General features: G+C 54.3%; 1 protein-coding gene across 1 annotated transcript in view; it reads left to right on the plus strand.

Moving 5' to 3' along the window:
- The first annotated feature begins 325 nt into the window (after positions 1-325).
- Positions 326-17,970, plus strand: part of CREB3L1 (cAMP responsive element binding protein 3 like 1) — a 34,799-nt gene continuing 17,154 nt past the window's right edge. Inside the window, exon 1 of the mRNA XM_081152591.1 lies at positions 326-862. Coding sequence (XP_081008717.1) covers positions 761-862 — 102 coding nt within the window. The 5' untranslated portion in view covers positions 326-760. The remainder of the gene's footprint in view (positions 863-17,970) is intronic.

The raw sequence follows: 17,970 nt of genomic DNA on the forward strand, positions 1-17,970 counted from the left end.
CTTCGGGTTCTAGCACAAGGCTGGAAGAATGGAAATAACTCTGCTTCCTCAGGAACTTATGGGAGAGTGGTTAGCAAAGCCTTACAAGATGCTGAGGTTCCAGGAGCACAGCTATTGGCTCCAGGACGATTTTGCTTTAGGCCTGTTTTGAAAGCCATCGGAGAGCGGAGATTGGCAAAGAAAACGAGCTTGCCTCTTTAAAAGGAGGCGCGACTGGGCAGGCCGCTCCCTCCTCATTAATATGGAATGCCCGTGAATCTCGAGGCGGGGGCGTGGCGCGTCGGCCAGCTGGGCTAAGCAGCCAGGGGTTCCCGGTTTCACAGAGGAAAGTGACAGAAGCCAAGCAGAGGGAGACGCGGGGAGAGCGCAGCGCCCGACAGCCACCCAGTCTCGGGGGAGCGCTCAGCTCCCCCGCCCCCGGCTCCCACCCTGTCCCGGGGGCTCCTCAAGCCCTCAGCCCCGCTCCCGGGCTCCCCATGGAAACCAGCTGTGCCCCCGGAGGAGCGGGAGGAAGAGGGGTCGGCTAAATGCCCGCGGCGCGCCCGGCGCCCCTGAGCCCAGCCTCCTCCGCGCCGCTGCCCTAAGGCCCCCGCGCCCCCGCGCCCCCTGCCCGGGCAGTGCCCCTCCGCCCGCCCCGCCCGCGGGGCTTCGCCCCGGACCTGCCCCCGCCCGCCCGCCTCAGGCGGGAGCTCGGCGCCCGGCGCGTCGCCGCCCTGGAGTGAGGGAAGCCCAGCCAAGGGGGTCCCCGGAGCCGGCCGCGATGGACGCCGTCTTGGAGCCCTTCCCGGCCGACAGACTGTTCCCCGGATCCAGCTTCCTGGACTTGGGGGACCTGAACGAGTCGGATTTCCTCAACAATGCGGTAAGACGGAGGGTCTGCGCGCCCCTTCCACCGCTCGCACCCCTCTTCGCCGCTCGCCTGGGCCCCCGAAGGACGGGGCTGCGCATCACTGGGCAGACGCGGAGGAGGGGGTCCATGAGGGTCCCCCGGAGGGACACGTGCTTAGAGCGCTGAGATTTGGTGACTCGATCCCTCAGCACGCCCTAGCCCCCGAGCCTGGACCCGAGCCTCGAGCTTGCGCCAGGGCGCGCGCCCCCGGGGGCTCCGTCCGTGGATACGTTGGCCTCGGCCTTCTAGGGGAAGTGGACGTCGAGGCGTCGGGGTCCCCCGATTCTCAGATATGAGCCTGAAAGACACCAGTCCTGCCCCCGCCCGGGGTTCCAGGACCAGGCTGGGCGCAAAGTAACCCCGCAGCTGGTTCTCCGCTGGGAGGCGCACAGGGGAGTGTTCCAAGGGCCAGGGACCCGACGCCTCCCGGGGGGACCTGAGCCAGACTCGGGAACTTAGGGGTGCTGCCGCGGCCGCCCCAAAGTCAGGAAGGAGATGTCCCCAGGAAGGGACCTGACGTGCAGCTGGTCAGAGCCGCACAGGGGGATCGCTCAGGAGGGAGGTCTTTCCCCCATCTCCGTCTCCAGGTCCGTTTCTCTCTCTGGTGTCTGGCTGACTTTCTCTGTCCCTTTCTGTGACTCTGTCCCTGGGCTTGTCCTTTTTCTCCCTTTTCTCCCTTCCCCTCCCACCCTAAGGAAACGTGGCTTCTCTCTCTTCTTCCTTCCCTCCCTCCCTCCCTCTTTCAGGCTCAGCCCAAAGGCCCTGCCGTGGGGGAGGGGCATGGGCTCAGTAACAGAAAAAAATATTTGGGTTCCGCAGAGTCTTCCCGGCTAAAATGTGGGCAGCCGGGAGAGCCTGGTAGGATGCTCCCCATGCAGTGAACCTCCAGTCTCTGGTGCACATGCACGCAGGGGCGCACACAGGCACACACACCGATCCAAAGATCATCCCACGGGTCTCCACTTCCTGGCCTCTACCTGCTGGGACTAAGATAAACTTGGCCAGACAAGAGCCAAGTGCATAGAGATTTAGAGGGTTGGGCATCTTGGACTTCCACCTAAACTGTCCCTGGCCTCTAGACCGATGGTGGGAAAACCAGCCAAGCGGCCAAGCCGCGGGAACCTGAGTTTGGGAGGCATGGGGTGTGAGGTCTCCCTGATCTTAATTAGGCAGGAGAGCTGGGTCACCCTGCTCTCTGAGGAAGGCTCCTGGTCCCAGCCAGAGGGAGCACACTTGGGCAGAGTGGCCAGGTGGAGGAGGGAGAGGGCTTGAACTGGTAGTGGGGAGACCTACCTCTGCTTCTGCCTCCCTCTGTGAGTTGACCACACCACCAGCTCTCCTCCCTGGGTCTCAGTTTCTTTGTCTATAAAATGGGCAAAAGTTGGATCAAGTCTTTCTAAGGATGGTCTGGCACAGATCCTAGGAATAAAGTGGCAGGGATCTGGGGTTCCCCACACCTCTCCTAGAGTTGGTAACATACTGGTCAGAGGGAGGGGGGTTGTTAGGCTTTGTACCCTTGTAGCCAAGGGGGGTGGTAGAGCCCCCTGCGAGGTTCCCTCAGAGCCCCCAGCAGCTCTGAGTTGGGCTTTCTTCTGAATGAACTCTGCCGCCTACAGCCTCTTCCTGCTGCTCCATTCAGCCTTGCCTCCCCAGCTGCTCCTCTGGGCCTTGGTCCAGCGCAGGAAAGGAGGCACGACCGGACAGTGGTATCCAGCACGGACTGGGGAGGGAAAGCCCTGCTGGAAAAGCTCTTGACCTCGGTCCTAGGCCGGGCCAGGAGAGGCAGGGGAAGGGAAAGGATTCCTAAAACAACTCCTGTGCTGGGAGTCAGGAAATTTGGTTCCAGCTGTGCTTCTGCCACCAGCCAGCTGGGCAGTTCAGACAAGTGACTTTTCATCCTCTGGTTTCCTCATCTGAAAAATGGACATAGGGATCCTTCCCCATAGTGATATTGTAGAAGTTTAGTGACAAAATTAATTAAAGATGAATGTAGGACAATGCCTGGCAGATAAGCTTCCATAATTAACTTGCTCCAGAGACTAGATAGAGTGGCAGGAAGCTCTACTCAGGTAGGAGCTGTGTGACCTCCAGCAAGTCACTTTCCTTCTCTGGTCCCTCCATTTAAGTGTCCCATCGCTTCTACCTGAAACCCCATACCACCCCCACCCCATCTCCCTCTTCATTCTGAATGAAGATAGGAAAATGTTTCCAGGGTTAAGGGATGGAGTCTGCATGCTTCTCAGTCTGGGAGATGGGGAGCAGGATATTCGCTATCCTTTAAAATCCAGATCAAGGCCATAAAGTCAGGTGGAAAATGTGTGCGCTCTGTTGCCCTGTGCAAAAAGCAAACATCACAAAGTATGCTCACCGTGAACACTGCCACGGAAGCAGCACACATTCGCTTGGACAGACAGGAGACTGAGTACGCAGGCAAGTCAAGTGTGCTTGGAGGTGGCCAGGTGCCTTACTTTTTCTTTTGTGAAGATACCGTCATGCGATTGCAGTCTCATCTATGTGATTCTTGGAACACCACTCAGAAGGGGCTGCCCTTCCCCACACCTTCCACAGTTCCTGATGTGGCCACCCCTAGAGCCCTCTTCCCAGGACCCTGTGATCAGCCCCTGGGCAGGTAGGAGAGAAGGTCTGGTGCTCAGAGAAGTTGGATAAAGGACCCAAGGGAGAACAGGTCATATCTCCAGGTAGAGACACTAGATCTGTGTGCTTCTGGCCTCACTCCTCTGGCTAAGGGGAAGGGATGACTCTGGTTTCTCTAGAGGAAAATGGCTTTGGATCCCAGAGAAGCCCCAGCTGGGAGGATTGGGGGGCGGGGGAGGAAGAGGTCTGTTGTCTCAGGGGGGAGCAGCAGGAAGCTTCGAGGATGTTTGCCCAGCACACTCATTTACCTCCCGGCAGCTGGGAAGGCCAGGTATGGGAATGACCAGACCCAGCCAGGGACCAGCCCAGGAGAAGGGAGGTGTGGGGCTAAGCCTGATCACCACTGCCCAGGCACCCAGCTGGCTTCTCCTGAGCTAAAGGGGAAAGCAGAAACACACACACACACACACACCCCAGGCTTTGGGGGATTTGGGGAGATTACAGAAGTATGTGCGTTTGGGTATTCCTATGTCTGTGTGTGGGCCTTTAACAGCCCTTAAAAGGGGAGGGGTGTATGTGTGAGCCTGCGTGCGAACGTGTGCATGTGTGTTTCTCTTGAAACTCTCACCGCTAAGAAAAAGGACCCAAGGGCCAGAGCACTCTGGTCTCAGAGTAGAATCCACTAGCAAAGGACTGATGGAGAAAAACTAATGAAGGGGCCCAAACCTCAGGGCTCCTATCCAGGAAGGGAGCTCTCCCCAAACACTTCTCTCCAAAACATCGAGTTTGTTTGGGGCAGGGTGTGTGTGTGTGTGTGTGTGTGTGTGTGTGTGTGTGCGCGCTTTGTTTTGCTTGTGCTTCCCCTACTGAGATATGAGCTCCTTGAGGGCAAGGGTTTATCCTTCTTGTTCACTGTTGTATCCCCAGTGCCATGTACAGTGCTTGGCACAGAGTAGGCCTCAACCAACCATTGCTGAATGAAGGGGGGCCTAGGCCAGACCCCACATTTTTTAGGGAGAGGGATAAAGGGTGCTTAAGCTCAAATACTCCTAGCCATCAGAGTCCTGCAGCCTGCACTGTCCCTGAGATTCAGGAAGGGCTCTCCATGCTTTCCAAAAAGTTACTGCCTTGAGCCATCCCCATCCTGTGTGTGGCACAGACACCCACAGCTCCTGGTACAGGAGAGTCTAGAGCTGACTGAACCACAGCAAATTTCAACTTGTGGTTTCAGCATTGGCTCTAGGGCTTCCATCTTCCCCAGTTTCTTCTTTTAGAGGACTCCTGGATCCACATTCACTAACTTAAAGTTAAGTATTTTCTAGTCCCACCTCAGGCCCTTTGCACTGCTGATCCTGACAGCTAGAATGCTTCCCCTTCAGTTCTCTCCATCTCATTTTCTTCAGTTCAAATGTTGCCCCTTTAGAAAAGGTTCCCCAACCACCTCAAGTGAGACCCCCTGTTACTTTCTGTTTCAGTCCTTTGATTTCTTCATAGCCCTTATCTCAGATTGCGGTTATTTTATTGGCTTATTAGTCCATTTCCTCTGTGAAAAACCAAGTTCCATGAGAACAGAGACCATGTTGCATTTGTCCATTGCCATAAACCTAGCACAGTACCATGGCACACAATAGGTACTCAATATAGTAACATTCCACCATAAGGCAATAAGCCAAGTCCAAAATATTCAATCATGTAAAATGCAAATCAATGAAAAACAATAGATTTCAGTGGGTCTGTACTGTCACAAAAAGCACAAGAGTAAAGACTGTGGCAAGTACCCAGATGGCATGGCTCAGCTGTTGAGCATTGACCTAGGATCCAGAAGATAGAGGTTTGATTCCTGGTCAGGGCATAGGCCCAGGTTACAGGCTCTATCCCCAGTAAGGGACATGCAGGAGGCAGCTGATCAGTGACTCTCTCTCATCATTAATGTTTCTATCTCTCCCTCTCCCTCTCCCTTCCTCTCTCTGAAATCAATAAGACATATTTAAAAGAAAAAAGAAAAAAAAGATTGTGAAACGTGACTTACTGCATGCCACAGGCCAAACTGAGAAGGTTCCAAAGGAGCACGAGGCAGTCACTTCTTTATCAGCCCTTCAGATAAGAGTTTTGCCCACCTTTATTTGAGATGGGCCCCAGGCATAGGACAGACAGAAGCCAAGGTTGGTCCCAGTGTAGTAGACTTTGTTCCATTTCAAGGACTTACTCTATTTGTAGAGAAAACTACTTCAGATCGGGGCAATCCCAGTAAGGGAAGGGGGGAAATGTTTTTAAAAAGACAGGCCTGTGTGCTCGAGAAGGATGCCAATAATTCCTGAAGGGGCCCTAAGGTTCTCAAGGGCCTGGCCTGGTCAGCCCTGAGGGTGACGGGGGTTCTGGGTCCCAGGAAGATGCTATCTGTGCCCTGATCTGCTGTGAGGTCCCTCTGGCTTCCCTGGGCCAGCTGGGGATTTGCTTGGCTGCTCCTCAGTACACATATCCTGTCCTTTAACAATTGGGCACCGAAGGAGAGCCTGTGCTGGTCACTGTGCATAGTGACCTCCAGCCACTCATAGCTAGAGAGAGACAGAGAGCGAAAGAACAGTAACAGTACCGTGGGGAGCCCCGACGGAGCAGAGCATGGTGGGAGCCTGAGAAAGAACATCCCGGCCAGCTGGAGGTCATGGAAAGTTTCTCAGAGGAAGTAACCTCCACACTCTCTCTCCTCGATGTCCCCATCCCTACCCAAAGGCATTTCAGCAGGGCGGATTGGGGCTGTGTCCCTTTTATTGAGCAGGTATAGGCCTCATTGTCCCCTGTGATGAAAAACTGAAAATTAGAGAGCAGGGGGGCAGCTTAATTCTGTTCTCGGGGCTGGGTTCCCATGGAGTCAGGGAGGGGAGAGAACCATCTTCTCTCTTGCTCTTGTACTGGTTTGAATGATGCTCTCTAGAGCAAGGAAAGTTTGGGATGTCAGGTACCAGAGGGGCCCACCTTCATCCTCACGTGCTCCCATCCTTAGGGCACCGTGGGTGCCTAGAGCGTTAGGAGCAGAGCCAGCAGGCTGCCTGGCCTGTGAGAGGAGAGGCCCCAAATCCCATCCTGAGCTTTTTCTTCACTCGCTCAGGGATGCTGCTCCCCATCCTGCCTGGGAACGCAGACCTTTGCTCTTTGCAGCTCCCAGGACTCCCTGTTTATGTCTGGCCTGGCCTGGCCTGGCTACTGTGCCAGGAGAGGGGAGAATGGAGGACACCCCTGTTGTGTCTTTCCTCCCTGTGCCCTGTGCCCTGTGCCTCCTGCAGGTCTCAGTACCGAGGCTCTCCCAGAGCATCCCTCTCTTGGACCTGGCTCACCCTGAACCTCCCTCAAGAAACGAGCTCCAGATGCTGGAGAACAGGCTGTTCTTCTGGAAGTCTCAGCGCTCCAGGGGGCAGGATGGAGGAGGAAGATTTGGGTGGAGTTAAGTCAAGACCATGAGCATTGCTCTGGCTGGAACACTATGTAACCCCCTCAGACAGACTAGGGGAAGCCAGAGTAAGTGGCAGGACCCTTCACCAGGATTGGGAAAAAAGGTATGGGTGGGAGCATCTGGTTCAGGAGAAGCTGGGAGAGGCAAGAATTCTGATCATCAGAGAAAATATCCTGATCCCCATGACCTGAACACACCATATCAACAAGGCCAACTTGACAAAGAGGGCAATTATGGGCTTCTCTGCTACTGGGTTCAATGTACTTCCTCTCCCAACCCTCTGGGGACAGAGCCCTCACTGCATCTTCCTTGGCCCTTGGCTCTTGGCTCTTGGCCCAGGAGCCACTTCACCCAGCACAGAAGGGCTGACACATCTGGGCTGGGCTCTGTGCTCCAACATAACAGCTGGACAGCAGCAGCTGTCCACCTCGTCTCCTTCAAAAAAATTTAAAAAATTAAAAAACTGAAAGCAGTAGTGGGGTAAGGCAGGCTCCTCAGGCCCTTGAGGAGAGCCAGGAGGCAGTTCTAAAGCAGCAGCTGAGAGGACTTGCTTTGGAGGCAGACAGGCCCGAGCCTTTGCCCATGTGTTCCCCTCTGCCTGGAGTGTCCTCACCTCTCATCCCATTGCCCTAATTTGCTGTGTGACCTTGGGGACCTTGGGCCTTGGCTTCCTTGTTGCTAAACTACACTGAGAGTTCTTTGAGGCCACAGAGTGTCAGGCAGTTATTTTTATCTATTGCCTTGTTATAGCTATAGTGACTGTGTGCTCAGGAAATGTTTATTTATTGGATGGATGGATGGATGGATGGATGGATGGATGGATGGATGGACAGATGGATATATGGATGGATGGATGGATGGATGGATGGATGGATGGATGGATGGGAGGGAGGGAGGGAGGGAGGGAGGGAGGGAGGGAGGGAGGGAGGGAGGGAGGGAGGGGGGGAGGGAGGGAGGAGTGATGGATAGATGAATGGGTGGGTGGATGTATAATGGAAGAAAGGACATTTCCACACTTCCAGCTTTGATGGTACTTTTTTTTAATGGATGTCACTAACTTATTCAAGGAGTAAATCTTAAACTAAATCCCGCATCTACCTTTCGCTTTACCATGGCCTTTTCTACTCTGAAATAGATTGTGTACATAAAAGAATATATATGCCTGTATATGAATTGTAAAGTCCAATAAAGTAGACACCTGGGTCCAAACTTCCCAGCTGAAGAATAGACCCAGCTGTGAATATCTTGTACCTCAAACCACATGAATGTGAGGAAGAGGTGAGCTGTAGACCCTGAATCCACTCCAATCTGGGCAGATACTGGTCAGGAACATCCTGAGACTCAGTGCCTCCTCCCAGACCCAGCCTGACCAGATGGCTAGTCCACAGGTCAGATGGCAGGTACCGCAACAAGCACTGGGGAGCTGAGCTGTACCTGAAGTGGGGTTGGTGGCCATTAATGGTCACCTTTAGGTACTCAGACCTGGGAGCAAATTATGGCTCTCAGGTTTGTCATCTGTGTGAGCTTGAGAGGTACCTACACCTCTCCCAGCTTATTTTCCTCACCATAAAGTAGGGATGACTGTAGAACACAGGTTTCTTATGAGGATTCAATTAGATAACTCTTGGAGAAAGCCTAGCACAGTGCCTAACATGTAGTAAGTTCTCTATAAACTACAGTTGTTGCTACTTTCTGATTATTGCTGTTATTGCCTGAATGGAAGGTCCCCAGCACTGGACAGCCCTTGGAGGAATGTCCCACCTTCTCCATCCCTGTGTTGAGTCCTGATCAGAGGGATTTTCTTATGTGTCTGACCTCTCTGGAGCTGGAAGGCTCTTTGGGGCAAAGCCAAAAGGTGCCAGGCCAGTGTTTTAGAGGCATAAGGAGAGGGGTGGCCAGGGATGAGGAAAACCAGGGCCACAGTGAGCACCCCATGCATGGAATGGAGGGCCCATATTTTGTATCTAGTACTGTACTTGAGGCAGCAAGAAATCAACCACTCCTCCAACAACTAGTGCTGTTGTATGTGCTTAAGAGCACAAGCTCTGCAAATTCTGGTTCAGCCTTTGCTAACTGAATGAACCTGGGTTAGCTAAACTTCTCTGTGCCTTGGTTTTCTCAGCCATTAAATAGGGGTACTAATAGTATCTACCTTATCTTCTGAAACTTTAATGAGATAGATACTGCATGGAAGGAGCTAAAACAGTTCCTGGGACATAAATATTAGCCCTTATTATCATTACTATTAGGCATACTATATATGATGGACCCTGTGTGAGGCTCTGCAGAGGGTTTAAGGATGAACTCCATCCTAGATTCTACCCTCAAAGAGCTTAAAGTTTAGAAAGAGAGATGGATCCCATTGTGTATAATTAAAGTTGAGGGCATGTTACTAGCCAGTGACCTAACAGTCTATAAGTGCTATGGTGGTACAAAAGGGGGAGGGCTCTTCCAGCTTGGCAATCTAGGAAGGCTTCCTGGAGGAAGAGGCATTTGAATTGGGACCTAAAGGATGATAGGAGTTGGAATGCAGAGATAAAGGGCAAAGGCATTTCAGGCCCAAGGAATGGTACAAGCAAATGTCCTGCAACAATGGAGCTCACAGCAGTTTTGAGGAACTGGGAGTGGTCATCCAACTAGGCTGGAGGAAGACAAAAGTGAGTGGCTCTAGCTACCATGGAATGTGGTGCTTCGGAGCTGGCAGTTTTATCAGTAGGTGGAGGGAGCCAATGGTAGTTCTGAGCTAGACATGGTGATCCCAGCAAGTCTAAACTGTCTCAGTGCTGGGAGATCTAGAGTCCATTGGGGGGATGATGAAGGACCATCTCCCAAAGGAGACAGAATTGTGGGTCCTTCCTGAACCCAGAGCAGCCCAAGGCAGCAGATGACCCCAGGTCTCTTCTCTCTTCTTCCTTCTATCCTCTGCCCTGATGTGACTCTCACACTGGGCCAGGAGTACCAGCTCCCTTCTGGCTCTTTCATCCCCAGCACTTAGGCCAGGCTGACCTGGGGAGGTCCAAGGCAACTGCACCCTCGCAGAAGGTCAGGCTGTCCCTCTTCATGCTGACAGCCCTAGGCTAAAAGCCATGTCGTTCCTCTTGACCTAACTCTGGGACACTAATGGGGTCCCCCCCACCCCTTCTACAGTTCAGGACCCTTCACTATCAGGCAAAGCCTGTCCCTATTGGCCCCAGGGGAACAGAAGGATCTGAGCCCTTCTGAGCCCAGCCCCGCCTCTTTGGCCCTCCTGCCCATCAGCTGGGACAAGATGCCTGGAGACCTCCTCATCGTCCTCCCAGAGAGGAAGCCCAGCCCTGCCCTCTGCAGCCCCAAAGCCTTCACCCCTCTCTCTCCCAGGGCTACAAATCAGTTCCACATTTGGGATCTGGCATGTACTATCTGCTCAGAGCTTTCGGCTAGCTCAGGCTCCCATCTCCCCCACCCCACGTGGTAAGCCCCTAGGGTCTGCAGAAGGAGGGCTCCTGCCTTCAGTGACCCCCTTCAGTGGTCTTGAGAGGAAGCTGGACTGCCAGAGGGACAGTGGACAGGAGGTTCTCCCAGGGAGAGATGAAAGAGGAAGGGTAGAAAGAGGAAGGGGGTGGGGCGAAGGCAGAGCTTGAGCAAGCAGATGAGGGGATGAGGGGCTGGGGGTGGTGAGGGAAGGAGCGAGGTAGTTCCCAGCTCAGCACATTCCTGAGACATCTGGATGTGCTGGAAGGGCCCCAGCTGGCCTGCCTGGCTGTGGCTCCAGCTTCTCTGCTCTGTGATGTCAGGACCCAGCATTCCCCCCTCCTCTCAGAGTCCCACTGGCCTGGGGTCCACCTTGAGGTCTCCTCCCTAGACCCCTCATCCTCAGTGAGCAACGAAGAGGCCCCTGGGACAATGGCAGAAACGCCTGCTCCAGAGGAGGGCCTGGACTGGGGGTAGGGGGCAGACTCGGAAGACCCAGGGGTTTGCCCATGGGACTGACTCAAGGAGATTCCTCCTTTGGGCTGATGCCAGCCCCATCCATTCTCCTTGGAAGGGAGATGAACCGGAGGAAAGACTCTGGAAATGGCTGCTTACTTTGAGCTCTGTGGTCCTAGGCAAATCCACTCCCTTCCTCAGTTCTCAGTTTCCCTCCCTGTAATAATAACAGCTACATTTAATGAAAGTCTTCTACATATCCTGCATTGTATAAAGCTCTTTACAAATGTTATTTCCTCCTCACAGCAACCTGGTGGGGTACATATAATTACCCTTATTTTACAGCTCACACTGAGGCTCAGAGAGCTTAAGTAACTTGCCCAAGGCTACATGGCAGGTAGCAGAGCCAGGATTTGGATCAGGTCTGTCTGCTTCCCTCACTCATAACCATTGAACTACATTGCCTCTGCAAATAAGAGATGGATCTAATGATGCCAGAACTTCTTTCAGCTCTAAATTTGTAATTGTTTCTTTTGGCTATCATGGGGCTCTTCAAGAAGGGCAGGGGAGGCATTAGTCACACACTGGGTGGGGGAGGGAGGGAAGAGGCATCTGGCTGTGAAGCATCAGATGGGTCAGGAGCCTTTGGAGGTCCCCTCCCTTGCAGCCCCCAGAGAGGTCCAGATCCCAGGACCTGGAGCCACAGCCTGATCCCCAGCCAAGCCCGGGGGTCCCACACCTTCCCTGAAGGAAGAGAGTAAATAAGGAGAGAGAATGTAGCTTCTTCCAAAAATAAAACCCGAGGACAACTCAGACAGGCCGGGACGCTGAGGAAGCCAAAGGCCAAATGCTGAGTGTGCTGAGGAGAGGGAAGAGGCCAAGGGAATTCCAGCCAGAGCTGGGTGGCAGCTTCCAACTGAGGAGGGCCTTCCAGCTGGCCAGGGGCTGGGAGAGCAGCTCAGCCTGTTGGCCACTGGGCTCTGTTTATACTCTGTGGCCTGGCCTAAGCCTGGGGCAGCTCTTCCAGCTCTGAGTAGGGGGCTATAGTCCCCCAGGTACCTGGTCTGGCTGGGGCTTAAGAACAAAAAGGCCTTGAGGAAGCGCAACCCAATAGGGAGGAGCCAAGGGAAGGAGTCCAGGCGCATGGAAACTCTGCCTGGAGCAGGAGCAAGCTGGCATCAGAGCGGAATTCAAGGCAGTCATTCCTGGAGGCTCAGCTGCAGAAATAAGGCTTCAGTCCGTTAGCTTACTGGCACATTCCTTCATTCACCCACTGATTCAGTCAGTCAGTCACTCAGCAAATGTCTAAGCACCTACCATGTGCTGGGACCAATGCTAGGCTTTGGAGATACAGATGAGAATTGGACATAGTAAAACATAGTTTAGAGGCAACCTGGCTAGATCATTTCAAGCTACACTAAGGAATTGGGAAACTATCCTAAGGGCAGTAGGGAGTCATCAATGGATATTGAACATGGAAGTCCCACCGTCATACTTGTGTTGAAAATCCCTTTTGATGTAAGGTGGAGAATGCTCTGGAGACAGATCAGAGTTCAAACCTTGGGCCTACCTTCATAAATGGGGTAGTCACCCCACTAGTGAGAAGCCTTTCACGAGCAGGAATGGTCTTTGTTCATCTCTGCATCCACAGGGCTGCGCACACAGTAGGTACTCAGAAAATACTGAACAAATGTATAAGTGATGAACAAATGGATATGATTAGATGCTCTTATCCTCTAGTGGCCCCCAGTGCCAGCCCTGGCACTTAAGTCTAGTGTCCTGAGGTGTCCCACAGGGATCCTCTGGCTACTGCCTATGGACCAACATCTCCAGTAGCCAGACTGGGCTGCTGTGCCATTAGTGGTGCCAGTCACAGCTAATCCCAGCACTGGGCGGCAGCACTCACTGCCATCGCTTCCTCCTGCCCAGACAGTACCTGGCACCCTCTCCAGGGTTGGGCCACAGCACTTGGGGCTGCTGGTCAGAAGATGCCAGGGGCTGGCCAGGGATCTGCAGGCCAGCTCTCCACTTTCCTGAGGGACCCATGTCCTGCCCAGTGTCGGGAGGGGGAACTGAAGGGCCAGACTAACAGAGCTGGGGGCTAGAGAGAAGGCACACCCTCCCCAGGACCCTGACCTGCACAGAAGCAGCCTCCTATGCGTGCCAGCCTGCCCTTTTTTTTTTTTTTTTAACATATCTTTATTGATTTCAGAGAGAGGAAAGGAGGGAGAGAGAGAGATAGAAACATCAATGAGAGAGTCATTGATTGGCTGCCTAGCCCGCAACCGGGGCATGTGCCCCGACCGGGAATCGAACCCCGATCTCCTGGATCCTAGGGCGATGCTCAACCGCTGAGCCACACCTGGCCAGGCCAGCCTGCCCTTTCTCCTGTCCCTTCGTTTCTCCAGTGCACATGCACAGAAAACCTCAGTCCCCATATTGCCCCCTTCCCTAGTCCCAGCCCCAGGCGAGCCTGGGACTCCCAAATCTCCTTTGCTGGGGTCACATGACTCAGTCATCTCAAGCGCTGGCTTGGCGCAGTCAGCATTTAGTTCTGTGGTTGTGTGAGATTTTGCTTTTGTTCATGTGAGGGTGTGCATGGCCACATCTGTGACTTTGTCTGGGGTGACTGCCCATGTGTGCACATAGGGGAGTCTTTCTGTCTGATCACATGTGAGGAGTGTGTCCTTGTTGGGTCTGTTAGTGCCTGCCAGTGTCAGCCAACATGAGCCCATGAGTATATGTCCAGTACCCCTGTGCCAGGCTGTATATGCAACAGTCTAAATGTGTCCATGTGTGTACATCTTACATTGGACAGTGTTTCCCTGTGTAAATGGGAAACTCAGCCCATGTCTGTATAGCATGTGTACAGGAGTGTGTGTGTGTACAGGAGTGTGTGTGTGTGCATGCACATACATAGAAGCATTTCTGCTTATTTGGACTTGGGCTCTGTGGTGAATAGTTCAGTAGGGGGAAAATATGAAACCTCAGCAGCCTCCTTCCCTGAGCCTGTGGGGAATGGGGGATGAGTGAGGTTGGAGGCTGGAACAATGTGCTCCCCTTAACCCCACGCACTGCCAGGAAGACTCAGGGAGGGACTACCTCCTGGGACCAGGAGAGCTGGCTCCATCCCTTCCCAGTCCCCAGAGAGGCAGGGCAGAGAAAAAGAGCCCACTTTCTGAGGGTTAGTTTACCTGCCACCCCTTGTCCCTGATACCCCCGCCTCAATAGGAGCACAGATTATAACTAAGGGAAACTGAGGCCTGGAAAGGAAACACTACCTGCCCTCCGGTCTCCTGAGTCTGAGTCCAGGGCCTTTTCCCCTTCACAGGACTGCCTTGAAAACCAGCTCTGAGAAGGCAACCCCCAGCGACTGGATGGGGGTGCTTAAGGACAGGGAGGGCCTGACAGCTGGGTACCCAGGGGCCCACCTCCCTTCAGCTAAGTCCCTCCCTACTCCCTCTTGACCCTACCCCACACATATACTCACTTGGCACAGCAGTGACTCAGACTGGTGGGCCTTCAGCTTGAAATGGGGGCATTTTTTAGTGACCACGAGGCAAGTAACCGTCCAGGAATGTATGGGTCAGTGTGTGTATGGGGGGGTGGAGAGTGGGGGCCCAGCCTGCGGGGAAAGGGAAGGGGAAATATAAGAAGACTCTTCCCATCTCTCCCAGAGCTCACTCTCTCGGAAGGAATGTCTGGGCTCGGGATTCCCCCCTCTCCTTATCCCACAGCTCAGCCTGGACCCACTCTGGTCTCCTCCCTCTTTCCCCAAGCACAGGCTGAATCAGCCTGGGTCTGGGAAGGGCCCGAAACCAGGGGTGGGGGTGCAGGCACTGAGGGGCACGGGGCATGAGGGGAGGGGGGCTGCCTCAGGTCAGGGGGAGACCCTTCTCACACACACACCCCCAGCAAACAGCTGCACCCCGAGGCGCTTCCCGCTCCCTGCCTTGACCCAGAGGAATTAGGGGAGGGAACTGACAGTCCTCCCGCTGGCCCAGGAGTGTCCCCTCTTCCCCCGCTGCCCGATCAGTGCGGCCCTAGTAGGATTACTGAAGGAGGGGCAGAGGGAGCTGGAAAAGCTGCAAGGGGATTTAAGGATTGGGGCCCGGCCTCCCCTTCGAGCTGGGACGTCGGGGGACACGCTCCCTCTCCGTGTCCCCCCACTTCCCCCTGCTCGAGGTGCGGGCGTCGAGACCATGCAGCTGCGACCGTGCGTCTTAGGACACTGTGGGACCGCCGGGCCCCCGGGAAGCTCAAAGGGGTCGTTTCTGCCTCCTCTCCACGCGCAGAAAGGGACGCGGGGCCAGACGGGGTACACCCTGCCCTCCGCGCGAGGCCCCGACCCCCCGCCCCCTCCGCTCGAGCCCAGCTCGCCCCCCGCCCCCTCCCTGCTCCACTGCTGCGGGCTCCTCGCAGCCTCCTCCCATTGGCCAGGAGCTCCGCGGGTTCCACCAATGAGCGGGCTGGGTTCCTGCGCGGGGCGGCTCCTGGGCGGGGCTGAGGGGCAGGATCCTGGTCCTTTAAATTTAAAGAGCCGGCGCCGGGGAGCAGCTTAGGGCGGGGCTGCAGCCGGGGGAGGAATGCGCGCAGGAGAGCCGGGACCTCTCCGGCTGGAGACTGGAGCCGGCGCTGGCTGCGCGTGGCAGCCGAGAAGGAGCTTACATTGGCACGACTGTAGGAAAAAGTCTTTAACGAGGAGAGAAACAAATCATAATACAGTATTTCCTTCTCTTGCTCCCCCACCCCTACCCCGTTGCCTGGAAAGGCACCTCCATAGGACACTCACCCCTGTTAGAATCCGAACCCCATAGAACGATGACCCACGACCCTCTGCCATTTATGGATTCCTGCCCTCCACCCCCAATAATTTCCATCAGATAACCTGAAACCTGAATTTTCTGTGTGCAAATTGAAGGGAGAGCTGGGGGTGGCCCCGGGGGAACCAGAGGCGCTGCTGGAGCTGAGATCTCCAGAGTGGGCTTCCCAGGGTTGGGGGGGGGGGCGGGGGGAGATAGACGAAGTAGTAAGATGACAGCAAGGAGAGGTGCCCCACATCCTGTCAGCCCCAGAGCTAGGAAGAGCCCCTCCCTCAACATTTCCAGTTCACTGTGTGACCCTGGGTAGGTGGCTTTCCCTCTCTGGATCTCAATTTCCTCATTAGCAAATAGGAGAGGAGGGCGTGGACCGTGAACTTTCTCAGGTCCCTTCTGCCTCCAACTTGATGATATAAACCAACCATAACTGAGCTCCAGGCACCAGATAGAAGTAGGACTACAAAGTTCTCTAAAGGGAGTCCCCCTGGCATGTTCCCATGAGCAGGAGGTGGGCCTGGGGGTGATGGGACATGCCCACTGTTGCCATTGAGGTGGGCCCAGCACAGAAGGAAGCCCTGAGCAACGACTGGATTTTCTAAGTATCCTCCACCCTCACCCTGCCTGCCCCTTGGCCGCCCTCCCCTTCTACTTGGCTCCCACTCTCTGGAAGCTCCATCCTGCTGGGCCTTGGCTGCTGTTTCCAGCAGGTGGGGTGGGGGCTACTCTCAAAAGGGGAACAACTGAGCTCCCTTAGTAGGTTCCAATGGGCACCCCAAAAGGGGTCCCTGAGAAGGACTGGGCCCATCTGCCTAGAGCCAAGGCCCTCGGGGACCCCAGCCCGGACTAGAGAAAGCATCTTTCCTCTCCCAGGCCCCAGGGGCAGGCTTGGCAAACCCTTATCGCCTGAGAAGCAGCTGCTGGAGAAATACCTTAGCAGCTGACTCACTACCCTGTCCTCTCTTTACAACCCCCTCCCATTAGGCCTCACACCAGGCGAGGAGGGGGGGGTTGGCGAGAAAGAAAGAAGGGGTAAAGCGACCCCAGCTGGTCTGGCCCAGACTCTACAGAGGGTGTGGCTAGCACAGTTCTGCCTGGCCCTAGCTGGATGGTTAGGGGAGATTGTTCCCTGTAAACGGACTTCATCTGGGATCACAGTTATTCTTAGAGACTTGTTCAGCTGAGGCCTCTGACCTACTGAGGCCTCTGCCCTCTGGCCTCCCCCTAGGCATTGATGGACAACTGACATACTGATGGCCCTGCACTCTGGGGTCCAAGGCCTTGTCACTCCAGCAGGTGAAGAGATACAGACCCTGCCTCAGGGAGTTTACAGTCTGACATACAGGCAATTCCTGAGCAGGGGAATGCTTGCTGCAGTTGGGGAAGGACAGGGCAATGAGGAGTTGTGCACGATCCCCAGTTCTACTTGGCTCCCTGGGCCTCGGTTTCCTGATCTGCCAAATGCAGATATGCAACTTCCTATCTCATTGGGAAACTGTGAGGATTGAATAGAACGATGCCTGTGAAAGCACAACAAAATGTAGGATAGTGATGATAAGTTCTGGCCACCTGGGAAGAGAGAATACCTCCATGAGTCGGGTTTCCCAACTCATTTTGTCCTGGGTTCCCTGATTACACTTTATTTGGGGGAAACGCCAAACCACCTTCCCCCATGGACTCCAAGCTCAGCTCACTTCAGGCCCAGGCTTTTCATAATACTGATGGCTGACAATTATCAAGCACTTGCTACATACTAGGCACTGTTGTGTTACATATATTTACTGCATGTATGTACATGTGTGTTATATGCACACATATGTTATATGTATTTACTCCTTTTATCCTTATAATCCTTTGAGGTGAGTATTAAGCACCTAACAAATATTTGAGGTAGGAACTATTATTCCCCCTAACAGATGAGGAAACTGAGGCACAGAGAAGTGAAGTAACTTAGCAAGTAGTGGAGTTAGGAGTCAAAAGGAAGTCTACAGGCTCAGCTGGTGTGGCTCAGTGGATTGAGAGTTGTACCATGCACCAAGAGGTTGCTGGTTCGATTCCTGGTTGGGGCACATGCCCGGGTTTGGGGCTTGATCCCCAGTAGGGGCGTGCAAGAGGCAGCCAATCAATGATGTTTCTATCTCTCTTTCCCTCTCTCTCTAAAATAATTTTTTAAAAATATATCTTTATTGATTTCAGAGAGAGAAGAAGGGAGGGGGAGAGAGAGAGATAGAAACATCAATGATGAGTCATTGATCAGCTGCAGCCCGCAACCCAGGCATGTGCCCTGACCAGGAATTGAACCCCAATCTCCTGGA

This window comes from Miniopterus schreibersii, assembly GCF_964146895.1.
Source record: "Miniopterus schreibersii genome assembly, chromosome: 12".
Classification (NCBI taxonomy): domain Eukaryota; kingdom Metazoa; phylum Chordata; class Mammalia; order Chiroptera; family Miniopteridae; genus Miniopterus; species Miniopterus schreibersii.